Source organism: Macaca mulatta, chromosome 10 (genome assembly GCF_049350105.2).
Source record: "Macaca mulatta isolate MMU2019108-1 chromosome 10, T2T-MMU8v2.0, whole genome shotgun sequence".
Taxonomy (NCBI): domain Eukaryota; kingdom Metazoa; phylum Chordata; class Mammalia; order Primates; family Cercopithecidae; genus Macaca; species Macaca mulatta.
Genome location: NC_133415.1, coordinates 1,642,083 through 1,666,668, shown reverse-complemented (window position 1 = coordinate 1,666,668; position 24,586 = coordinate 1,642,083). Strand labels below are relative to the sequence as shown.

At 55.7% G+C, this 24,586-nt stretch overlaps 1 protein-coding gene and 1 long non-coding RNA gene across 12 annotated transcripts in view; both read right to left on the bottom strand.

The window, feature by feature from the left end:
• BRD1 (bromodomain containing 1) overlaps window positions 1–24,586 on the bottom strand; it is a 52,466-nt gene that overhangs the window by 6,434 nt on the left and 21,446 nt on the right. For 3 of the 11 annotated variants that reach the window (XM_028827574.2, XM_077949285.1, XM_077949286.1), the window contains 6 exons: window positions 23,379–23,535; window positions 18,711–18,842; window positions 17,974–18,102; window positions 16,918–17,230; window positions 13,165–13,425; window positions 6,235–6,339 (listed from right to left, as the gene is read on the bottom strand). In XM_028827574.2, the coding sequence (XP_028683407.2) occupies window positions 6,235–6,339; window positions 13,165–13,425; window positions 16,918–17,230; window positions 17,974–18,102; window positions 18,711–18,842; window positions 23,379–23,535 (1,097 nt within the window). Of the gene's footprint in view, window positions 1–2,453; window positions 3,009–6,234; window positions 6,733–13,164; window positions 13,426–16,917; window positions 17,231–17,973; window positions 18,103–18,710; window positions 18,843–23,378; window positions 23,536–24,586 lie in introns of those variants that run through there. The other 8 variants (XM_028827572.2, XM_077949284.1, XM_028827575.2 and 5 more) reach the window with 6 other exon arrangements.
• On the bottom strand, window positions 7,720–12,129 carry LOC144331599 (uncharacterized). Its single transcript, XR_013398878.1, has 2 exons — window positions 10,788–12,129; window positions 7,720–10,736 (listed from the first exon to the last, which is right to left on the bottom strand). It is a non-coding gene; the product is annotated as an uncharacterized LOC144331599 (long non-coding RNA).

Here is a 24,586-nt window from a genome sequence, read left to right as displayed (position 1 = left end):
ACGGGTCTGCCAACGCGTGTGAGCCGTCTCCAGACAGCAGCCACCAGCCTGGCGACCCACACCCCACAGCCAGGCCCCCAGCGCACTTCAGACCCCAGGTACAGGGTGAGCAGACGTGGCCCAGGGCCTGGGTAGGGAGGCTTTGAGTAGTTACTGCTCCGCCGAGCAATGGCCACCTGGGGGGAGACGAGGACCAGTGCAGCCTTCACAAGACTGCCCAGTGACGCCAGCCTGAGGGCCCCAGCACCAGAGCACCCGCAGCTGTGCCGGCACCTGCAGCCCCAACACAGCCAGGCCATGCACAGGCCACTCACTAGCCATGACAGCCCCAGCTCCATGAGCACCACTGCATGGAGTGGGGCCAGGCAGGGGATTAAAACACAAGGCAAGTCCTTAATTCTCAGGAAGAGAAGAATGATAAAATGCCCCTCTTAATTTTCCTAAGCATTCAGTGAGTGCACATATGACGCAAGTACACACAGAGGTTCCGCGTGTCACCCGTGAAAATGTGACAGCCCCCAGGAAGACGTGGGCAGCACGGACAAACCCAGACCAACCAAGACGCCACCCAGCGAGAGGCCTGGTGGGGGCGCGATGGCCGCAGGGCCTGAAAGGCAGTTCGGGAGCTACAGCAGTGCAGGGTCACCCCAGAGGCCAGACCAGGCCACAGACATGGCCCGGGAGGCTCTGCGGCCACTGCCTGGAGTCCCCAGAACCTCCGGGGAGCTTCGAGGTGGCCTGTGCTGCCCAGACCCTCCCAGCCTCCACCTGGGCCACCAGAAAATAATCTAAGACAGCTATGGTTCTGAGATCTCTCCATCTCAGCCCTGCCAACTCCCGCCCTGTGAGGCTCTTCCGGCCAGCTGGGAAATGTCCATCATGACGCGCACCCTCGGCACCCCTGCAAGGACCTCAGCCCAGAACATTCTGAAGCCCAGGCCAGCCTTGAGGTGGGAGCCAACGTGGGGAACCCAGGGCCTGAGGTCTGCAGAGAGGGGTGCCTGGTCCATGAGGCATTTGCAAACTGCAAGCACTGACATCGGGCCCAAGTCTCTAAATTGTGTATACGGCAGGGGGCAACTTTCAGCAACTTTTTCAGCACGAGGTGTTTTTTTAATGCTGAAAGTAAAGCTAGTGATCGTGCAAAATACATTAAAAGAGGCGGCGGCTGCCAGGGAAGGGCCACTGTCCCGTCAACACAGGAGCTGCACAAATTCCCACAGTGGCCAGGGTCTGCCCACCCTCAAGGGGCCTTCCCAGTGACTTCCTAGGAGGCCAAAGACTGAACACAGAAACGTCCCTCTCTGCTCCCAAAGGAGATGGCACAAAGGAGATGACGCAAAGGTGTCCCACAGCCCAGTCAAGCGTGGTCCCTGGAAGCCTGCCTGTCACCAGGTATATCCACAGCACACCTGTAACTGCCCTGGGAGGTCCCCAAAGGGTCTTCTGAGAGACTGCAGGCCACGGCAGCTGGGACACCGCCCCTCCCCACAGGCAAGAGAAGCCCCAGGGCCCACCTGGGGAGGCGGAGGCCTGCAGGTCTGACTGATGGGCCATAGTCTCCTCTAGCCTCAGGTTCCCAGCCCCTAACCCATATGGACACCACAAATCCTCCAGGCCACAGGTACAAGAACACCAGGCCCTGATCAGTGGCTGCCGAGACGCCTGAGGGCAGGGAGCCATGGGAACACATCCCCACAGCCCAGGATACAAGCCCGCCCCTGCCCACCCCTGCCACCAGCACCCAAGCTGCCGCCTCGGCTTCTCTGGCTCATAGGAAGCTTGGCTGTATGAAGCAGGTGGGCTGAGCCTGCACCCCGAAGACCTGAGCCCTGAGGGCCCCACGCAGTGGCAAAGGCTCCAGCATCCACGCTGCCCCAGAGGTGGGAGAGCCCATTATCTTCTGTTTTCAGTTTCACTTTTACCGTCGTTAAAAGGAGAGCATTTTTGGTGCATTTTTCAACCTCTCAATAAAAACACACACAGAAGAAGAGTCCAACAGCACTCTGCTCTCGCTGGGACCCGCTCGTGATAACACAGCCGGGACGGTCAGAGACAGACCCAAAGCCCAGGCCAGACGCCTGCACAAGACTTGCTGGGACCTGCTCCATGACAGTGCAGCTGGGGACAGTCAGAGACAGACCCAAGGCCCATCTCGCCGGGACCCGCTCCGTGATGATGCAGCCAGGATGGTCAGAGATAGACCCGAGGCCCAGGCCAGACGCCTGCACAAGATCCCAGGCGTCCAGGAATGCCCCATCCAACGAGCAGGACTTCTCAGTTGGCCGCAGGGACACTCAGCGTGGCAGCCAGCAAGAGATAAACAGCAGCACTGCTCAAGAATCCACTGGGGATTATGGGGAGAAAACAGAGGAAGGGGAAGTAAGGGGAGAAGAAAATCAGGTAGAAAACCCAGAAATAGAGAAGATGCTAGCAAGTGAGTGAGCACGCACTGTCCATGCCACATCCTCAGATGGCGCCGAGCCAAGTTCCTCCATACCCCACGGCACCAACACAGCACAACGCGCCTGGGCATGGCCGCGGCACGCGAACCAAAGGTCACTACGGGATGGCTCCACACGCTCAGGACAGCCTCAGAATGCTGTCCACTGTGTCGTCGGCTGCAGCAGGCTCCCAGCCGGTGCCGGGCTCTCCTCTGCGTCCTTTTGTGACTATCCAGAGGGAAGGCTGAGGCGCCGCGACATCCCACCAGCTCCAAGCGTGCACCGGGCGCCAGCACCATTCCCACTGCCGGGCTGACTTACAGAGGGGGCGGGCTGGGGTGGGGGAGAGCTCCTCCAGGGCTGCTGTTTGTGTTTGTGTTTAGAGGATGTTTGAGCTGATGATTCCAATGGGATCCGCAAGAATTAAGTGAAAGGCAAGATGCAGTGATCTTTGTGTGTTCCAAAACGGCCGCTTAGCAGAACTCCAGTCCAAGTTGAGGTAAGAGAAAATGATTAGGGTCCAAAGAGTGAACTACCCAGCACATTAGTGGTTAAAGTGAGAACCTGGAAAACAGTGAAAAAGCCATTTAGTCTGAATGAAAGGGCAGGACAGCTCAGCCTCCTCCCTGAACCGCCGGAGACACCGAAGACACCTCCGCGCTCTCACGCCCCACCACGTGCACACGGAGACTCGCGGCAGGGGTCTCCGAAGGGCGGCGAGTGGACAAAGACACCCCCCGCGGTCTCACGCCCCACCACGTGCACACGGAGACTCGCGGCAGGGGTCTCCGCAAGGGCGGCGAGTGGAACACCGCTTCCGGTGACGGTTCACTGCTGGCGAGCGCGCAGCCGCGGGGGAAGGAAGCCACGAGCCAGGGCCAGCCTCTGGGGCTGGGCCATCGCGGAAGCAGAAGGCCGCTGCACCACACTCAGGCGGGAGGCCCACAGTGAGTGCTTCGCCTCCGGACCAGCAACCCTGTTCAGCCTGACTCAGAATCGTGCGCATGCTGGTAAATGCCAGAGCACTCCTTAAAGTTCAGAGCACACAGAAGAATGTTTGGAAAACATCAGAAGGTTCCGAATAATTCCTGTCCTAAGACTGAGAAGAACTGCAGCTCGGAGCAAGAAATCCCCCATGTGCAGAGCACCAGAAGGTTCCGGTGAACCCAAAGCGAGGGCGGATGGTGGGACTGGCACCATTCAGAGCACGCCCAGCCCTCCCCCGGGCACCTGGGCCGCAGCAGTGGAATGCTCCTGCTCCCGAGGGCCTGGTCTTAATGCTGCTGAGGCTCCCCGCTGCTCAGGAGAGAGCTCAGGAACTCGCCGCGCCTCCACGGAAATCCACTGTCACTCGGGAATGAGAGAGCAGAAATCTCCACTTCAGTCAGGACCAAAGGGCACCACAATTCTCAAAAGCCACCATGGGCCACGCTCACTGAAGGTCTGCAGTGAGACTGCTCTACACCACTGTCACCACGGGAATCCCGCACAACACAACACTCCACTCCGGTGCAGGACAGTGGCCTGCAGGGGACACGTGCGCTTCTACAATGGACATCTGATGCGCGAGCCTGAGCGGTTGCTGAGGACGTGGCCGCCAGCCGGCAAAACCCTGTCCACGGGGGGAGCCACAGCCGGGGCAGGGCCCGGTCGCTGGCGCCCCCTGGTGGAAGCCACCACATGAGCATCCTGCCGAGTGCGGAGGGGAGGCCGCCCCAAACCCCGCCCCGCGGCCAGCAGGGCCTCCACGCACAGAGCCCCACACCTCCGCCACCGACAGACGTGAAACCCCCAGGAAGCGGAGCGCCAGCCGAACTCCAAGTTCTGCGTGCGGAGGGGACGCCCACACCTGCACCGAACCAACCCCTAGTACCCAGCGCACAGCACCCTGACCCGATGCATCGCAGGACTTCCAGGGCGCTTGGAAAACCAGGTCAAAGAGTCTTTCGCCAAAGGGGGCTGAGAAAGGCCAGCGTGGTTAAGAGACATCCCCAAGTCCTGAGTCAAGGGCCACCTATCCTTATTGGTATCTTGTGAAGGATTTCAATAGCCTATTACTTAGAAATCAAAAAAGCTTTTTCAAATTATTTTAAAATGCCAATTTAGTATCAATCCATCAAAGTAAAAGCACATGGGCAGAAAATTTCTACACAATTCATTTATGTGCAAAATTTTCATACAAATCAAAATGACATTTACCGGAAATTACTTTGGCAACAAGAGGCATGACCTGATCGCTGGCAAGGGTGGGAGGTGCCCTTCCTTCCGCACAAAGACCTAAAGACAGCACCTGCTCTCGCTCCCCTCCCCGACGCTTCAGGCCAGAGACCAGCAGAAGGAGCAGGGTCAAGATGTGAAGAGTGGCCTGGGCGGGTCTCGCCCACCACAGCCTTCCGTCTGCGACCGGCCCGGCGAGGCTCCACGACACAGGGCTCACTCGCCGCCCCTCTGGGAAATAAGCAACACCACCCAGCCCCACTCTCTCTCGCTGCCGAAGTGCACGAGGAACCACCGCACACCAGCACAGCCAGAAGAAAACGCGCTTCCCCTTATCTAGGTATAACAGGCAGACAGGACAGCCGGGAACCAAGCCTTGACTTGGGACAAAAACCAGAATGACAAACATGCTCCAAACACGCTTCCAGAAAGGAGACACTGGCAGCCTGACCTGGCACCTCCAGAAGCGCAGCCGGGACTGAACAAGCAAACTGAAGACAGGGGCTCCTCTTAAAAGGACACAAACTCCTCGACTTCCTCTGAGGGGCGGGGAGCAGAGGCTGCAGGAACACAGCTGCCCTCCTCAAATGCTCTCGGCACACACACGGGAACACCCCCGCCGAGTAATTCAACAGAGTTCAGTTACGAAAGCGCAGGAAGAGATGAGAAGCACTTTCCGGTGCTATTTCGGCAGGTCCTAATACCTCATCACATATGTGGCTAACAGGGCCACATAAAACAGTGAGGAAACGTTGCTGAAATCAACTGCAAAGTACCGCATTTACCATGAGGGCAGGTCCTCTCAGAGGCCCAGGAAGGGCCAGGCTCAACCCCGGTGTCCTAGGTCTGTGGGGCTGCAGGAGACCTGACTGAGGGGTGCAGAGTGGAGCTCCCACAAGTGCTGGGAGCGGCCAGTCACCAGTTTACCCAGATGTGCACAGCAAAGTCAAGATGACCAATTAAAACTACACTTGAATTCATTCTCAGTACTTTTTTAAAGATCAGAAGGGGCCAGGTGCAGTGGCTCAGACATCTAATCCCAACACTTTGGGAGTCAGAGGCCAGGAGTTCAAGACCAGCCAGGAGAACACAGTGAGACCCCATCTCTACCAAAAATTTTCAAATTAGCTGGGAGTGGTGGTGTGCACCTGTAGTCCCAACTACACAGGAGGCTGAGGCAGGAGAATCACTCGAGCCCAGGAGTTGGAGGCTGCAGTGAGCCACTCACTCTAGCCTGGGTGACAGGGCAAGACTCTGTCTCTCTTAAAAAGAAAAAAAAATCAGAGAGGAAGTATGCGCAGAAGACAGGACCAAGGACCACTGACCCCTGGCCCAGGGCAGCCCGGCAAGGCTGCACAATCTCTCGTGGCAAACAGACCCCCCCATGAGGGCGCCGACCTCAGAACCACAATTCAAGGCTTTTGAAAGAAAAAACTGCACTGCTGTCTTCCCTGGAAATTCAGAGAATGCTGCAAAAACAAGCTCGGCACCCCCCCATCACACCAAGGATCCTGAAGGACGCTCCCGGCACCGGTAGGCAAGGGCGCCTCTCAGGGCCGCCCGCGGCATTTACCTGCATCCAGGCGCTTTCCTGGGGACTCCTCCTCCACCTCGGAGTCTCCGCATGTGCTCCGCGACCTTTTCCTTGGCTGCAGAAGAGTCTCCAACCTCGGAAGGACTACAGACAAAAAGGTTTTGGTCCCTAGCTGAGGAGAAGTTGGCTGGGTTTCAGTGTTCTTGGCAGACTTTGGGGGGCTTACACTTTTCGATTTGCAGAAGAGAACAGAAGTGCGTCTGTTTACATCGCTTGCTGGCTCCGCCACCGCGGAGGCCGCCGCCGCCGGCACATCGCCACTACTGGCGCGGGTGGGCTCTGGAGGGCGTCCGCTTACCAGTGCGCTCTGAGTGCAAGCGCTATGTGATTCATTATCAAATGTGACTCTTTTGAAAAGTTTACTCTGCTCTGGGTTGAGTTCTACTGGTTTGAGGGTTGGTGGTTCTGAATTAGTCTCCGAGTTTGAAGGAAGAGGTAATGCATCTGATGGTTCAAGTTTAGGGGGAGAGTTATCTCCTGAAAAAATTATAAATAAAGTGATTTTTGAAAACTGAAGATTATAAAATCTATTATAAAACTTACTATAAATGTGAAGCCCACCAAAATACTAATTCAGTTAAGGAAACAATGCATCGCACGTACTGTCTGCTCGGCAGTGCGGCCCCGTGGGCTCGGGCCACACTGTGTGGGCTTCCCTAACGCCAAAGGCTGTGGCCCTGGGTGCATGCCCGGGCGCACAGTTACTCTCTGAAAAAAACTGTGAAAGATTATTTCACACGCGCCAATATTAAACACATCACTCAAGTTCATAACAATTTCTGCAATCAACAATTCACTTACCTTGAGGAGGAAAAGGTATCTCACATAACTAAAGGAGCCTTAAGTGGGCATTCCCACAGAGCTCTACTGGGCCACGAGGTTCGCAAATAAAAGGAAAGAAACATTAAATCTGATCTCTGGGCCGGGCGCGGTGGCTCAAGCCTGTAATCCCAGCACTTTGGGAGGCCGAGGCGGGCAGATCACGAGGTCAGGAGATCGAGACCATCCTGGCTAACACGGTGAAACCCCGTCTCTACTAAAAATACAAAAAACTAGCCGGGCGCGGTGGCGGGCGCCTGTAGTCCCAGCTACTCGGGAGGCTGAGGCAGGAGAATGGCGTGAACCCGGGAGGCGGAGCTTGCAGTGAGCTGAGATCCGGACACTGCACTCCAGCCTGGGCGACAGAGCAAGACTCCGTCTCAAAAAAAAAAAAAAATCTGATCTCTGCTCAAGGTCTTCCAAGTCAAAAATGCAAAATAAGCAAACAAACAAAAAAAGAAAAAAGCGGAGTGGTGACTGGCTGTGGATGACTCTCAAGAAAGGCAGGAAAAAAAGCCCCGCTCACCCCAGCGCAGAAGTCTGTGCCACGTTCCCAAATACTGTGATGGGCCCTTTCAGGAAAAAAAAAAAAAAATGTTTTTAAATAAAAAGTCTTTGGAAAAAGACTAACCTCTTTGTAAAGCCTTTTTGACATTATAAAAACCAGAAGTGTGAAATGGTACAGAGCCCGCGGTCAGGGGGACGGGCTCTGTGCGCAGCCCTGAGTCCAGGAGGCTGGACGGGCTCTGGCACAAGGCTGACGGGGCGAGGCGATGCCACACCAGGCCGACCACTGAGGCTTCTTCCCAAGCAGGACCGGTGCTGGCAACAGGAAGTGTGACCACTTTAATCCTTAGTATATATTGTCACCGGGTACAGCTTTCATTTCATTAAACCTGCAAACTTTTCTAAAACCGTCTGAAGTATGTATGGTTACTACTGTAATTCAAAAAGTCGTTTTGAAAATCCAAAACTACACAACAAGGCTCAGAGCAATGTTTTGAGACTGACAGAAAAAGTTCTCCCCAAGGCTGGGCCCCATGATGCCGGGCAGCAGTGCTTTTGGCTGCAAGGTGCCTCTGATTTCAAATGACACTGAGCGCCTTAGAGCGCCTCACAGCCGATTCAAATACAAGGGGGAAAGCCTCACCTCAACAAAAAGTCACCCATGCCAGCCGCTGGGAGCACAGCTGTCACGTGGGAACGCTGTATCCCAAGGCAGGGGCACACGCGAGGTGACAAAACTCCTTCCCCTCCTGTTCAACGTCGCCAACAGGCTTAAGGAAAAGGTGTTTGTGAGACACCTGGGAACGCTGGCCGGAGGGAACTGGGCAATGCGGAGAAACAAGGCTGCTCATGAGCATCTACGGCTCCAGCGTCCCTGGGCCTGTGCAGCAGCCGGAGGGGCTCAAGCACTGAGTCTGCAGCGTCCTGATGCAGCCAGTGTCTGGGGCACAAGGCCTGGGGCCTCACTTCACTTCCTGCCTCCTCTTCCACCTCCTGGCCCCCCTTCGAGCTCTCGTCCTGATCATGACATTCAACTGCTCACTGCAATCCCAACGGCCTCTGCAGGGCCAAAGCCAGTGGTCAACCCCAGTCTTGGCCTCTGTGAGCACAAGAGCACCAGGCCAGCAGAGATGGAGCCTGAAGGAGCCTCCTCCCAGCACCTCCAAGAGATCCCCTTCCCCCCACTTTTCCACAGCTATCTAACAGGCACCGTAAACCCCCATCTCCTGCTTCTGGCGCAACCCTCAGAACCACCACTCCTGTCTGGCAGCAGCCCCAAGACGTGCAGACGTCCCTGCCTTGCAGAGGGCCCTCCCCCACCATGGGCCACACCCCCTCCTCCACACCTCCAGCTCTCCGCCCAGCAAGGACGCCCCATGTGGGACTCATAACCATCTCCACGCTGCAGGGACTTCCCCAACCCCTGGTCTATCCCAAAGTGGGCCCCCGTGGCCCTGCCTCAGCCATGCACGCCCCCCACATGCACCCCACACGCCCCCGACCTCTGCGGCAGCTCCACATGCAGGTCGGGCTCCAGCCACCAGCACACAGGCTGAGGACGTGCTCCTGCAACACTGACCAGAGGCATGAAGGAGGCTGTGGTCAGGAACAGAGGTTGCTGGCACCTGGGTGCACAGCCACCTGCCCAGCCGGGACCACACAGGCCCCTCCCCCAGCCAGGACCAAAAAGGCCCCCAGACCGTTCAGTGCCTCAGTTCCTCATCCATAAAATCAGAAAAAACAGGACCTGAGCCTCCAGGCTCCACGACACAACAGGCAAGCCCAACCCATCCCTCGAGTGGAAATCTGACTGGAAGTTAACATACAAGAAGGAAAACTCCTCTCAAACCTCGCTGACTGCGGCCACCTCAGGCCGTCACTTAACTGCACATGAGAAAAGCTCAGAACACACTCGATACAACTCGGGCATAAGCCTCTCAGACCCCGTCCATGTATGAGTCAGGATCCTAGAATTCCAGTCCCTGGAACTTGTCACATATTCCAAATGGCAAAATGGTTATCTAATCTAAACCAGCTACTCTAAGAAACTAAAAGACCTAGTTAAGTCTGCAAGAACAATTCTGCAATATTTTGCCCACCTGGCCACCCACGATGTCAATCAAAGGCTTCTGTATCGAAGCCACAGATGCTTTGGAAAATCACAGCATAACACAGGCAGACATTTTAGCTCACGAGCGGCAACCACACTGTCCCTCCAACAACCCTGCCTCGAGCCTCCATCCTCTGCAATTCTGAAGGGATAAAGCTGCATACTCTGCACCTTCTACCCTGAGGAACACGCATCCTTTCTTGAGGGCCACAGTGCTCCATAGGCTCAGTGCCCGTGCACATGAAGGGCCCACAGCTGCCCTGGACTAAAGGGGACGCCCCAGAGCCTCTGGCAAAGGCATCACTGTGACCGGAAATCCCAACGACTCGACATGCAAGCCCCTTTCACCAGTTCACAGTGCAGACCCTGCTCCTCCTGCCTGCACTGTCCTGCCTCACCGTGTCAGCAGACACCAACCTGAGCACACGGTGGAGATGAGCCTTCTGCGAGATGCACATCTGTCCCACAGGCTCATCAGACAGGATGGAATCCCAACTGTGGCATGGCCCCCACCCAGCTGACACGCAGCCCCGGGGAAGTCAGACCTGGCAGGGCCAGCTCACAGCAACAGCCCGAACCTCTGCACTTGGCAGACTGAGTCATGGCTACAGCAGAGCCTGCGGGAGGGCAGGTGCAAGGGAACTGACCGGGACCAATGGCGCAGCCCAGGAGGTGTCTCCTTCCTTCAGATACTAGAGTCTCAGGGGTCTGGCACCCAACGGCTACAGCTTGTTCAAGCTACTTCAAATGGAAGCAATATAAGTATGACATAGGTACTGTTAAATTACAATTTAAGTGAGACTGTATATTTGCCATTGAGGAATTACTATCTTTTCAGGTGTGAAAATATTGTGGTTATATTTAAGAAAAATGATGGAGAGGCTTTACTGATGAGAACGTTCCTGCTGGATTTTTAAACATCTGATTCTTGGTTTTCGTCCTATTATAAGTATCATAAGTTCACATTTCTATACCAACTAACAAGCTTGCTTGTGGCTGTCTTCCCTAACACTGTGTGACGTCCCCATTCCAGTCTGGCGCTCGCCTCTCCAGAGACCCCCGTCTTCTCTAAGAGGCAGGACTCTGCCCGCCCCACCTCTCCAGAGACCCCGTCTTCTCTAAGAGGCAGGACTCTGCCCGCCCCGCCTCTCCAGAGACCCCCATCTTCTCTGAGGGGCAGGACCCCGCCCACCTCACCTTGGAGTGGACCTTCAGGCCGCTTGCTTCTCCACCCACTTTCCTGTCGGCTCACAGGAAATGCCCTTTTCATTCATGGAGTCACCGTGAACATCGGGTGTAACAGGTGATTCAAGGCCACCTGTGTCTCAGTCACACTGTATGTGTTTTCTTTAGAATGACCCCAGAAAAAAACTACATAAAAATAAAATGACTCCAGAGCTACAAAGCAACAAAAACGGTCTCCAAGGGCTCCTGCTAAGCGTTGGGGGGTATGAGGAGCCACGCTCACCACAGGGGAGGGCCAAGCGGCTCCAACCGTGCAAGGTCCTCAGCCCTGCGACCCAATAACCGTGCGGGGTCCTCAGCCCTGCGACCCAATAACCGTGCGGGGTCCTCAGCCCTGCAACCCAATAACCGTGCGGGGTCCTCGGCCCTGCGACCCAATGGCGATGGAGGAAGCCACTGATTAAAAAAAAACTAAAAAGGTAACTTACTGCTCTACAGTGAAAATGCTACAACTGTGTGGGAAGAGAAGCGCTGGAAGCTATTTTGAGACTGGTGAGTGGACCTGCTGGCAACCTCCTCACAACTCAGTCCTCAGGACACAGGAGACAAGGACGGAAGGGCAGTCCGCCTCGCGGGAGGCCCGCACAGCCTCAGTGAGCTGCATGAAAGCAAAGGCTGCGGGACCAGGCACCAACCTGGACTCCTGGGCACAACGGGGCAGCCCAGGGCCCAGACAGCTGTGGCCGCCAGAGGGTCCTCTAGGCAAACGTTCCCCAGAAAAACCACGAGGCCCCCAAAGCAGACGAGGGATCAGGTGCTAACAGTAACAGCCTTTGAGAGAACAGAAAAGCAAGCGCTCACCTTGAAACAGAAAAGTCTTTATTCTATGGACCTAACGTAATTGACACCAGCCCCAAAAGAGACATTCTAGAGTCTCGGTGCTATACTATGGTGAACTAATCAGAAGAATCCCAAAACAGAAAAACAGGCACAGAATGAGGAAAAGAATGCGTAAGAAATTCTCAGCTGCATGCACAGGAGTAAGTTTCTAAGAGAAAGAAAAGCTTAATGGCTCTCATTCAAGTTGCCCAATGCAAACAGGATAAAAGGGGCGAAGCTCTGCAGACAGGAGCCACACGAAGTTCGGGGGATGAAAAGGGCCCTGAGACCGTGAAGACCCGCTGACCTGTGTGGCGTCATGAAGACACAGCGTCACTCAGAGCACAGACGTCCATAAGAGATGAACGTCTTTGTTTCAAAAGAAAATTGTACAACAATTCTGTCTTATTTCAATTGTTTGCTGTTCTGACTTTGATGTGCAGGGGAAGGGCAAGAAGGCCACGAACCAGCTGCTAATGCTGTGGCGAGAGGGTCTGACCCTACTGTCTGCTTCGTGTAACCGGAGCGTGTCAAGGTCAAGGTCAACTCCAGAGACACCGCGCAAAACACAGCGGCAATGACTTTCCACCAGTGTCTCCAAATCCAATTTAGTTTTAAAATTCCCCTTTCACCAAGTATGGGACACACCAGCTCTACCTCCTCACCCTGCCAACCTAGATGGACACAAACCATCACTCGTCAACTCCCTCCTCACCATCCCAAGCCTACATCTGCCTTGGGTTTTGCTAGTTCTCCTTCTGGATAGATGGATTTCTTCCCCTACATTCATTTTTTAGTCATTAAAGCATCTTTGCTGCCCGGACCTTTCCCCAGACATTCTTTGACAATGATCACGGCAGGCTGCTACCTACCGACCACTGCAGAGGAGCTGGTCAGGGACCCTCCGGGCAGACGAGGCCTCTGCGGTGCCGTCCCTCCCTTCACAGCATCAGGGAGGAGCCTTTAAGTGATAATAATCTAAAACGGCCCTTTGAAAATGCCACATTTGATGGCCTAGTCTATCATTAAATGGCTTCCCGTCAATTTACAAAACACAACAAAAACATTTCTCACTCTTATCGTTCAAGCTACCTTTACTCTTCAACATAGATCTAAACCATTCTTTTCAAATAGTTTTTCAGGCCCAAGTTAAGAGAAAAATTTTATTCTGTGCCTTAAATTTTATCAACTAATTACGTGAAAAAACACAGACAGCACAAATTATAAAGTCTCTTTCGAAGGAAACCGCCACCCAGTGGGAAAATCAAGTGTTCTGGGCTTTGTGAATTTTATGGAACTGGCGCTAACCCGAGCCTCCATGCACACCAACGCTGCTGCCCGTGTCTGGGTCTGTGCCTGTGCCTGAGCCCTGACGGCAAGAAAGAGGGGCAGCCCTCACCATGGCTTACCTTCCTCGCCCGCCTCCAGCCCCAGTGAAGCTCCGTCCTCGTCACAGCCTTCCGAGCCTGGCCCCACGGGCGGGGGCTGGCTGTGCTGCTGGCTCAGCTTGTTTCGGAGAAGGGCAATTTCCTTTTTGAGCAGCTTTGCCCGCTTGCTCCGGGAGCCACTGGACTTCATAGCGCAGGTGAGGTCGAGCATGTCCAGCAACTCTCTCAGCTGCTCCTCCAGGCCCAGGTGGGCTCTGTTGGCGGGGTCCAGCAACCTGTCCACTGAACCAAAGGACACACGCTGTCAGTCATCAGGTCCCACGCACCTTCTGGGAACACATCACCGGTCCCATCTTTCAAATCACCTTCGGCCAAGGCCCTGAGAATGGCTGTTAGCAACGAGGCCCAGGCCCTGCTCACCAGAGGCCCCAAGCGGCCCCTCCCCTGCGCTCTGAACCCACCATGGGGCTGCTGCTACAGGAACACCCTGGGATGCTCCTGATGGAGAATTTCTACTCCCATGACAGTCACCGCAGAAGGGGCAGCGTTCAGGTAACATCGCAACCTCTCCTGGACCAGGACCCTCTGAGGCTCCCTGTGCAGAGAGCCCGGCTGGCTGGGTGAGGGCACAACACACAGACCCCAGAGAGAGCCCGGCTGGCTGGGTGAGGGCACAGCACATAAGACCCCAGAGAGAGGCGCACGCTCCACCAACCCAGCACAACTCAGATGGACCTGCACTGGCTCTGCAAACAGAGGTGACGACTGGCAAATAATAAGTTAGGGCCACGGCACGTCCTGAGCAGTGTCTCAGCTGAAGGATTCAGACGCTGATCACTATGTGGCTTTATTAAACGGGCTGTAAAATTCACAGATCATTCTGAATTTCAGGCGTATTTACTACAAAGTCCCTAAAAACTTCACTTTCAAAAACACCAAAATGTATAAAGCACAAATTACCTTAAATAAGAGGTGGCCAAGAAAAGAAACTGCTCCTCAGAGCTGTCTGAAGATAAAACCAGAGCGAGGAGAGAGGACAAAAAACAAAGTAAGACTGCCCAAAACACGTGGATTCTCTTCATCTAAACACAGGTGTTTTACTGAAAGCATCTGTCTTTTTGACTGAATAAGTAAAGCAGTAGCAGAAACAAAATGCTTAAATCATTACTCCTTCAAGACTTGTATCCATAACATCACTTTGAACAAATGTCATAGATAATACTCAAAAATGTTCATACAAAAAAACACATCCTTTGAAACCCCAAGAAGAAAGCCTCGAAACCTCCGTTTCTTTTAAAACAAGAGACCCATGGCCTCCAGGTCTGTGGCTCGGGCTCCAGGCAGTGGGAGGTGTCGGCTGTGCTGAGAAGGGCAGCAGGTGCGCCCTCAAGGCACACCGTGGCCACTGGCTCACCTGTGCACTCTGAAATACTGAGAAAGAAGGAAACTAGGACTTCTCATCCTTCATTTTCTCCTTAGCAAAAAAAACCCGAGTGTAGAAATTCACTTAACAACTTGCATGACCATGATCTGAAAGACGCTGACACTCAGAGACCTCCACACCGCTCCATTCGAGGGAGGTGGCGTGGTGCTGGGAGCACGATGTGGGGGAGCACAGGAGCAGGGCCCTAGGGGCAAAGGACGCTCCAGGCTGCTCAGAAGACAGGGAGTCCAAGAGTGATGCGTCTTCCTGCTTTTAAAAAAGGGCAGGCAACCAGCATGCATCCTGAATGGCCGGCACCGGGCACCAGGTGGGCGTCTGACAGCTGATGGCAGGCAAGGCATCCAAGCTAGAGCGTGAAGGCTGTAGGGGGCAGGGGAAGCTTTCCCATGGTCACCAGAGGCTAGAGAAGGGCCTTCCAGGACAAGCATGAGCCCTGGGCTCACTCTGAGGCGGCTCAGCCCCAGCTCCTCTCAGATCCTCAAGGGAACGTTTCGGAAAACGATAGCTGGTCTGATCAGCCTGGAGAGTGCAGCTTCAGGGAGGGGTTAAAGCTCCACCAGGGTTCACCAAGAGTCAGCAGCACTGTTTGGAGCTTGTGTTTATTTTCTAAATTTCTCCAAGAAAAACGTGTTACTCTTAAAATCAGAGACAAAGCATAAAAATATAATCCCATTCTGTTTTTTCTTCGAGACGGAGTCTCGCTCTGTCACCCAGGCTGGAGTGCAACGGCACAATCTAGGCTCACTGAAAGCTCCACCTCCTAGGTTCACACCATTCTCCCGCCTCAGCCTCCCGAGTGGCTGGGACTATAGGCGCCTGCCACGCCGCCTGGCTAATTTTGTTTTTGTATTTTTAGTAGAGACGGGGTTTCGCCGTGTTAGCCAGGATGGTCTCAATCTCCTGACTTCGTGATCCACCCACCTCAGCCTCCTTTTCTTTTTTTTGGAGACAGGGTCTCACTCCATCACCCAGGCTGGAGTGCAATGGCACAATCTCCGCTCACTGCAGCCTCCGCCTTCCACGTTCAAGTGATTCTCCTGCCTCAGCCTCCGAAGTAGCTGGGATTACAGGCACGCGCCACCACGCCCGGCTAATTTTTTGTATTGGTAGTGGAAATGGGGTTTCTCCATGTTGGCCAGGCTGGTCTCGATCTCCCAACCTCAAGTGAATCCACCTGTCGGCCTCCCAAAGTGCTGGGATTACAGGCATGAGCCACAGAGCCTGGCCCTATTCCCATGGTTTAAAAGAGTACAGCCCATCCTCCAACGCTCACAGGTGTCAAGTGCTGCGGGACCCCACGGGAAGCAGGGAGCCAGCACTGTTGCCATGAGGGGAACGGACGGTGAAGCAACAATGGCCCAGCTTAGCTGAACCCCACGATGGCAGGAACATGGAGGAGAGAAAGAGGGCCAGGCCTCATCCCAGAAGAAGCAACCTGGCACGGGTCAGTGATTCATCAGGAGAAAGGGTAGGCCAAGAAATCAGGGATATGGGACCTTTTGATAAATGAGCCAAACACACCATGATTTCTGCTCAGTTTGTGGCTCAGAGCTGGAGCTGAGGTGCAGGAGCTCTAGGTGCTCTGACAACCCATGTGGGCAGGACACACCCTTCGGCAGACAATCCCGGAGGTGCAATCAACAAGCAGGGTGCAGGGGACACCCCTGGTTTCCGAGGACCGGTCTAGAGAAGGGTGCAGGTGACTGCACACGGCTGCAGCACGTGCCTGGGCAACCGAGAAGCACAGGCCCTGGCTGGAGTCCAGGTGGGCCGTGAACATGCTCCTAGAGCCCTTTCTACAACATGTGCAAATCACGAAGTTAAAGGGCCAGAGGCAAAGCCAGAGTTCCTCCGGCTTCACGCCACCCTCGGAAGTTATCCACTCCTAGAGGCCCACTCTGGATGCAAACCCCCAACTAAGCTGCTTTCTGGGTCTGCATCATCGAGACCGGCCACCCCGTAGGGAGCCACAGCCACATGGGTCCTCCTGGCGGGCACCCAAAACACAGCCAGTCTGAAGTGACAGGTGCTGAGTGTAAAATACACATCAGATGGCAAAGAAAGCTTATATATCCTCAGTAACGTTTACACTGATCCCATGTTGAAATCAACTCTTCCATATACTGAGTAAAATAAGATACATTATTAAAATAAATTCCACCTGCTTTTTTTCCATTTTCCAGTGAGGCTACTAGAAAATGTAAATGATGTATGCGGTTGCGTGCAAGTCCTCCCGGACCGTGCTGATATGGAGCTGGCAACACAGAGCAGGACAGAGTCTGCTAGAAAGAGCGTCTTCCAGCTCCTCCGGACACAGCGCCAGTTCTTACCGTCTTCCCAGGAGAAAGGCCGCCGCGGCGCCACAGCAGGCCGCTCAGCCAGGTGCATCCCCGAGGCCTCCTCCAAGCCGATGCTGTCCACCTCGCGCCGGGCCTGCCTCAGAACAACACCTCCCTGATCACGCAGCCTCACCGCGGCTCTATAGAACACGGTGTCCCTGGCATTGTACTTCATGCAGTTATCTATAATGAGATCAAAATCCTCCTCAAACTCATGGAGGTTTTTATACCCTTGAGCTTCTAACCGTTTCCTCATCGTGGCAAAGTCCATGGGCTGTTTAATGTGATCCAAATAATCTGGTACCTAATTTTAGGAAGGAAAAAGAATCATTTACAAACTAAAACAGGATATTAGTTTACTCTGTATTTATTATTCCATAGAACCCACAAGCCCATCATATCTGAGAGCCACACACACACACACACGGTACAGACACAAGACCCAAGTACTGCAGGGACCTTCCCGACCCCAGCTCCTTCAGCTAAAGCGCACTGGAGGGTGCCGGGTGCATGCCGCCACAGCTCAGGGTACTGTCTGCACAGGGCCTCTCACCCACTGCACTTTCAGTATTTTATAGTGAAATGCATCACTTTTATCATTTAAAAACAAATATGTTAAATAAAAACGAGAATTTTTTTTTTTTTTGAGACGGAGTCTCGCTCTGTCGCCCAGGCTGGAGTGCAGTGGCCAGATCTCAGCTCACTGCAAGCTCCGCCTCCCGGGTTCCCGCCATTCTCCTGCCTCAGCCTCCCGAGTAGCTGGGACCACAGGCGCCGCCACCTCGCCCAGCTAATTTTTTGTGTTTTTAGTAGAGACGGGGTTTCGCCGTGTTAGCCAGGATGGTCTCGATCTCCTGACCTTGTGATCCGCCCGTCTCGGCCTCCCAAAGTGCTGGGATTACAGGCTTGAGCCACCGTGCCCGGCCAAAAACGAGAATTAAGAACACAAGGGACGTACTCTAGCCAGTCACACATTTCCCAGTCAAACGGCAGCACAAATCCACAGTCACACGTGCGGCAGGACAGACGAGCGCCGCAAACACCCACCTCCTTCAGACTCACGGGCTGCGCAAATATCCTGGCGGGGTCCTTGTCCTGCAGCTGGTCCAGCACTGAACGCAGCAGCACCGTCAGCGGGGTCAGCCGCAGCTCCATGGCAACCTGCTCCACCTTCACCTGGGGGGGCCCAGCAGAGCCTCAGCTTTAGGGAGCCCCACACGCACCCCACAGCCACACGCACCCCATACGCACCCCCACAGGCTCCTGGGCTTCTGTCAAGGCAGGGGTCAGTGCAGCCTCCACTTAGGGCCCTGCGACCCATGGCAGCCAGGCACCCGGCCTGGGCTGAGCAAGGCACTGCCGTGGGCCAGGACCCACAGGGTGCAGCCCACCCTCTGCAAGAGCTGCCAGCATCCCACCCACACCCCATGGCCAGAGGTGCACTCCATGCGGGACAGACCCACCCACACCCCATGGCCAGTGGTGCACTCCATGCGGGACGGTCCCACCCACACCCCATGGCCAGTGGTACACTCCATGCGGGACGGTCCCACCCACACCCCATGGCCAGTGGTGCACTCCATGCGGGACGGTCCCACCCACACCCCATGGCCAGTGGTTCACTCCATGCGGGACGGTCCCACCCACACCCCATGGCCAGTGGTGCACTCCATGCGGGACGGTCCCACCCACACCCCATGGCCAGTGGTGCACTCCATGCGGGACGGTCCCACCCACACCCCATGGCCAGTGGTGCACTCCATGCGGGATGGGCCCAGCCCCACCTGCTCACGCTTGAGCTTCTCCCGCTTGCGCAGCAGCTCGATCAGCAGGCGGGCGCGCTCCAGGTCGTGCCGCAGCCGCTGCCAGTACTTCAGCTTCTCTTTGGCAGCCTTCATCTCCTCATCGTTTTCTCTCTGAGAACAGCGAACACTTCCATCAGTCAAACCCAGAGGCTCCTCCTGCAAAAGGCCTCAGATACTGCGCAGGTAAGACCCCAGGAGGTGTCCACGGCAGGGGCCCTGCAGGCCCATCCTGGGGAGGACAACAGACCCACCCTCACTAGAGAGCCCCGGACAGCACAGGGACAGAGGGGACAGAGGAGATAGAGGGGACCACCAGGCCAAGGTGAGCAGGGAGGTGGCTCCGGGGCACAGATTCCACCCTCCAGAGAGAGCAGAGGTCTCCACAAGCTGGCGGGGAGGGGCCTTCACAGAACCAGAAAGGCCCACAGAGGTGGGACCAGGACAGAATGGGGGGCCCACGAGGACCCACCTCAAGGACAGCTGGGAATGGAGGGAGCAGCTTTGAAAAGAAACCAGGTGCACAGAAAACAACATGCTGGGCCCATCCTAGCTTGGACAGAGCGTGATGGGGGCCTGGCACACAGCCGACCTGCCGACCTGCCGCCCTGCCCTGCACAGCGCCTCCATCCCGACGCACATTTCCCTGCAGCCATGGTGTCATCTCCATCGACAGCACCTGCTCCCTTCTCAGTGGGCAGAAGGGTATGCCAGACAGCACAGGCCGCCAGCCTCACCCCAGCCCACATCCACGCCAGGATGATCAGAAGAAAATCAGAGCCCTGCAAAGGCCATGACACAGACGGTCGCAGGAGAGGAGGCCACCTGGGTCTGCCCTCAGCCCCGTCCTCACCATGTCCCCCAGGCCTGGCCATATGAGGCCTGCTCATCACAGTGCCAGGGGCACCCTGACCCTACCTCAAAGGGGAGAAGTCACCGAGTGAGTGGGCCTGAGCGGGCCCCCGATGCCTGTCGTCCTCCACAGCTGCAGGACACGCACGCCCTGCCAGCCTCAGGCCAGCTGTGGCCATCGGTTTCTGGCACATGCTCCACAGCTCTGAGACCCTCCTCTCCCCCAGTGCCTCTGTCCCCAGATTCCCACCCGCCCACCTCAGGGTGCCGTCACAGCTTTCTGAAGGACTGACGGTGTGAAGGCAAAGACTGCTGGACTACAAGATGCAAGGACCCCGGACTCCAAACTGCTCAGAAAAGGAGGCTCAAGGAGGGAGACCGAGTCCCGCACCCCCAAATCCCGAGGCCAGGCCTCTCCAGGGCGAGGCGGGGCACTGAGGTGCCAGTGTCCCCTGCAGTGAGGATCTCTGGGTTTTCCTCAATGCTGCTGAACACCCTCAGGCAGGAAATCGGGGCTAACAGTAACAAGGTCCACATCAACTCAAGCAAAGACAGGAAAACATGGGCTCCAAACACCAAGCTCCCCAGAGCATCTGAATACTGCCTGTCCCCCAGCTTGCAATCGACACTTCTGAAAACCGTGGCCAAAAGGACGTGTGGCATGGGAATCTGTTACGAAGCGGAAGAAATCTCATCACCTGAAAGTCCTTTATCACACACTGGCTGCTGAACAAACTGACTAGTCTGCTCCCCAACCTGGCTTAACAAAGAAACGCCACTGGCAGCGGCAAGGGCCCCATCAACGGCACCTGGGCCCTGAGGCCGACCGGCCTCCCGGCTTCGCCATGCAAGGTCCCATGACACACACAGCCTCATCCACTCAGAAGGACCAAGGTTCCTTACTCAGCTCTGAAGTGCTTGATATTTCCCATGTAAAAATCAACACTAGGAGGCTCCACAAGAAAGGACAGAAGTGAAGGAGAAGCACTCAGGTGTCCCCACTGCCGGGAAGCAGCACTGAGCGCCTCCGCGTCCATTCCAGACACACGGGGGAAGACGCAGGGCTGGGGAATGATCAGGTTAAAATCCCCTCTGCTGGAAGGCACAAACCAGCTCCTGGAGTGAGGCCCAGTGTCACAGAGTGGCCGGTCTCAGCCTCACCGGCCCCAGGCCTCCTGGCAACAGCACCCGGCTCCTGCCACTGGGCCCAATGCCGCCACCCGCTCCTGCCACTGGGACAGGCAGAGGCCACACCCGCAGCACAGCAAGGACAAGGTGGGCAGCAGCGCCCAGCATGCCCCAGAACAGACACTGGGAAAGCTGGAGGATGTGCTCCCAGGACAGGAAGGATGGGCCACGGGAGCAGGAGACACAGTGCGACGCCACCAGCATACGCACAAATTGCTGCTCACCCTAAAACTAAGCCACCGCCCTCGTTCTCCCTGCGGCCTTCAACAGCCGCACACGCCAGAACAAACACCAGGGCCCTGCACGCGCAGCCAGCACAGACCCGCCATTGCCGCAGCATCCTCGGCACCTGCGGGCCTCTCAGAGACCCCATCCAGCTCGTCCACCTGCCCCCACCCCAGGGTCCTCTCCCGGACGCAGGCTGGGGCAGGAACACAGAGACACAAAAGAATCAAACGCATCAGGTACTTCCAAAGCTTCGAAACCATGAAACCGCACCACACCGTGGCCGTCCCTGGCCAGAAGGTAGAAAGAAGCACAGTCTCTCCCAACAGCCCATCCACACAGAGGCAGGCTTCCAGGCTCTCCACGCCAACTGCTGTGCTGTGGCTCAAGTCTGGGCAGCTCCTTCTGCCCCAGGTGTCTTCACAAAGCCGCCCCTCTGCCGGAAGAGCTGCTCCGGCCGCGCCGTGGGGATGCTCCCTCCTTACAAACGTATTCTGCACACAACAGGACGTGAGGCCTAACAGGCAGTGGTGAAGCAGAGGGGGCCCAGCTGGCAGGTTCCAGCTGGTCACCTCTTCTTTGCAACCCTCCCCCTGCCCTTGCCTGGCTCTACCACACCCCAGGCCACCCCCAGCCGCCTGGGTCCCCGTGGCCCCTGCCCACTGGCCCACATGTCCTGCTACAGCAGGGATCCTGGCCCTCGTGTCCCAGGTCCTGAGAGTAGAAATGAAGAGTCCCACCGCGGCACGTCCCCTGTCTGGCCACATCCACACCCACTTCCCATGGAATCCGCCCTTCACAGCTCCTCTGAGACTTATCTGGAGTCCTGTCCAGCCCCAAGATGAGACCCAAGATCTGAATCCTCAGCTTCCTCCCAGCCAAGCCTCTCTTCCATCCCCCAACATTGCGGGGCCAAGACCAATGCCTCCAGGCCCCAGAGCTTCCCGCCACTCAGCCACTTCCTGACTCTGCCTCTTTAGAGCACCCCCCCAACTGCGCTCTCCTTCTGGGAGCCCTGGAGGCTACGGGGTGAGGACGAGGAGAGATGGAAAGCAAAGTCACATCACGGAACGGAAGATGCAGTTAACTCATTCAACAGCCAAAAAACATTCACTGAAGCCTCAACTCTGTGGCCATGTGAGGATCCCACTTGGAGAGGGACTGGCTCACAGACTGTCCGGGGAGCCCCAAGTTCCCTGGACAGACACACAGTGGGGCAACCCAGGTAGACGGCACAGGAGGCCCAGAACACTCCACAACCAGGACACACCAAGGCCATCAAAAGACCCTGGACCCCACCACCAAATCAGACCCACAAATCACCAGCTGCCAGACCAGAGCGCCAGACTCTGAATTCCCTGGAGCACGAGGCAGCCACAGCAGGTGACTGAACAGGGCTCACGCTGCGGGGGCAGAGTCTGCAAGGCAGAGACAGCACCGGCCACCGCACAGGAACCCAACTGTGAACCCTGCAGACTCAAGCTTCCCCTGAGCAAGTCGCCACCTCACAGCAGAGCAGGATGGTTCTGCTTCGTGCCCAGGATGGCAGTGAAAAGCACCATGAGGAAATTCCAAGAGGTGCTCAGGCCACGCAACACTGGCCGCAGATAGCTCTTCCAAAAAATCAGCGGCTCCTCACTAGGCAGCGTGGGCAGAGGGTGCTGGCCGCAGGTTCTGGGCCATGTGCAGAGCCATTTGTGTTTTCAATTTACTTTTGTGCATCTCACAAAAGCTACTTCACTCTGTAAACCCATTTTTTCAGAACTGTTTCACAATATCAGATGAGTCTATAAACTCAAACCTACTACCAAAATGTAAGAGTTTGAGTTGGTTCTTTTAAAAAGGAAAAGTACTGCTCCTTCCCTTCCACTCTCTCAGCTCTCTCAAGCCCTCCCCACCCTATCACAGTCCATGCTAAACCAGCCTTCAGAGCAAGGCCCTCGAAATAAACCACTCCTCACACATTTCTAAAACCCACACTCCAGGCCCAGCACACAGACCCCCACCCACTGGCCCGGGTGCTCACTGGGTCCCACTCCTGCTGTCCTCAGCCTGGACACTCATGCAGCCACAGCGTAACACATCCCTGAGCATCCCCAGCCCCCAGAACTGGTCACTGCCCATCAGCATGTGTGCAGGTAGGGCAGGGCGGGGCAGGGGAGCACAACTCACAACCGAAGAAACATCCCCCAGTGACAGGCATGGATGAGAATCACCCCCAAAGTCACAGATCCAGGGCCCAGGGCACACCTAACTCCTCCTACAGGTCCGGGGCTGGACAAGACCGAGGCTTCCCAATGGGGAGCCTGGACCCAGGGGGCAGCACCACGTCCAGCCTGAACCAACTGCCCTCTCCCTGGAGGGTGGGGGCCGTGAGCCACATACCTGCTGTGAGCTTCGCTGAGACTGCAGGCTGGACTGGAGCCGCCGCAGCAGGGGGGCACCATTCCTGGACAGCCGCTTGAGCAGCCAGTAGCTGTGGGCTCGCTCCACAAACTGCTTCTTCCGCTGAATGGCCACCTGATTCGCAATCCTATTTAACCTAAAACATAAACACTCAGTTTATCTTTGAAGCAGTACATTAAGATGTTTCGTCACATAAACTAGAAATGACAGTGTTACTGCTAATAAAACCATGTGTTCATGCTTTTTCTCCCTAAACCATGACACGTGTAATTTCTACTATCCCTAGTGCTGCTAAAATTCACAATCTCCAACCACTTGAAGATTTCATCTACTTTTTAGGTTGGGTGCAGTGGCTCCTACCTGTAATCCCAGCACTTTGGGAAGCCGAGGCGGGCAGATCACTTGAGGCCAGGAGTTTGAGACCAGCCTGGCCAACATGGTGAAACCCTGTCTCTACCAAAAATACAAAAATATTAGCGGAATGTGGTGGTGCATGCCTGTAGTCCCAGCTACTTGGGAGGCTGAGGCAGGAGAATCCGTTAAACCTGGAAGGTGGAGGTTGCAGTGAGCCGAAATCGCATGACTGCACTCTCAGCCTGGGCGACAGAGCGAGACTCTGACTCAAAAAAAAAAAAAAAAAAGATTTCATCCACTTCTCATTCACAACATTTATCAGATTGAACATCCAAAAGAAAACATGCTGAGCAAAGCCTTCGACAGTTTTCATTCTTCCTGTATGACCCCATCTGCACACAAGCTGACTTCAACCACATCTGCGTCAGCGGGTTCAAAACCCTAGACCCCATCCACTCGGACACCATGGGAGAGGTGGGTGCTGGTCCCCACATCACCTCCAAGAGGAGAGAGAGCTCCAGGTATGAGCCACTGACAGGTGCTGTTTCACTGTGCTCACTAAAATGACCTCGGCCATCTTCAAGTCTCCCAAGAAATGCAAAGTGCTGCCCCTGGGGACACACGGAGCCACCAAGACCCTCGGCGCCTCTCATCCACCAAGGGAACACCCAACACTGCCTCTTCCAGCAGGACCTGGCTCAAGTGTGGAGCCTGCAGGAGAACACCCACCAGACCCAGAACTGACCGTGAGGTGCCTCCTCACAGGTGACCTGCCGGGGGAACTTTGCCAGAGTGACCCATCACCAAGAGCTCCCGTGCAGGTGTGGAACCCC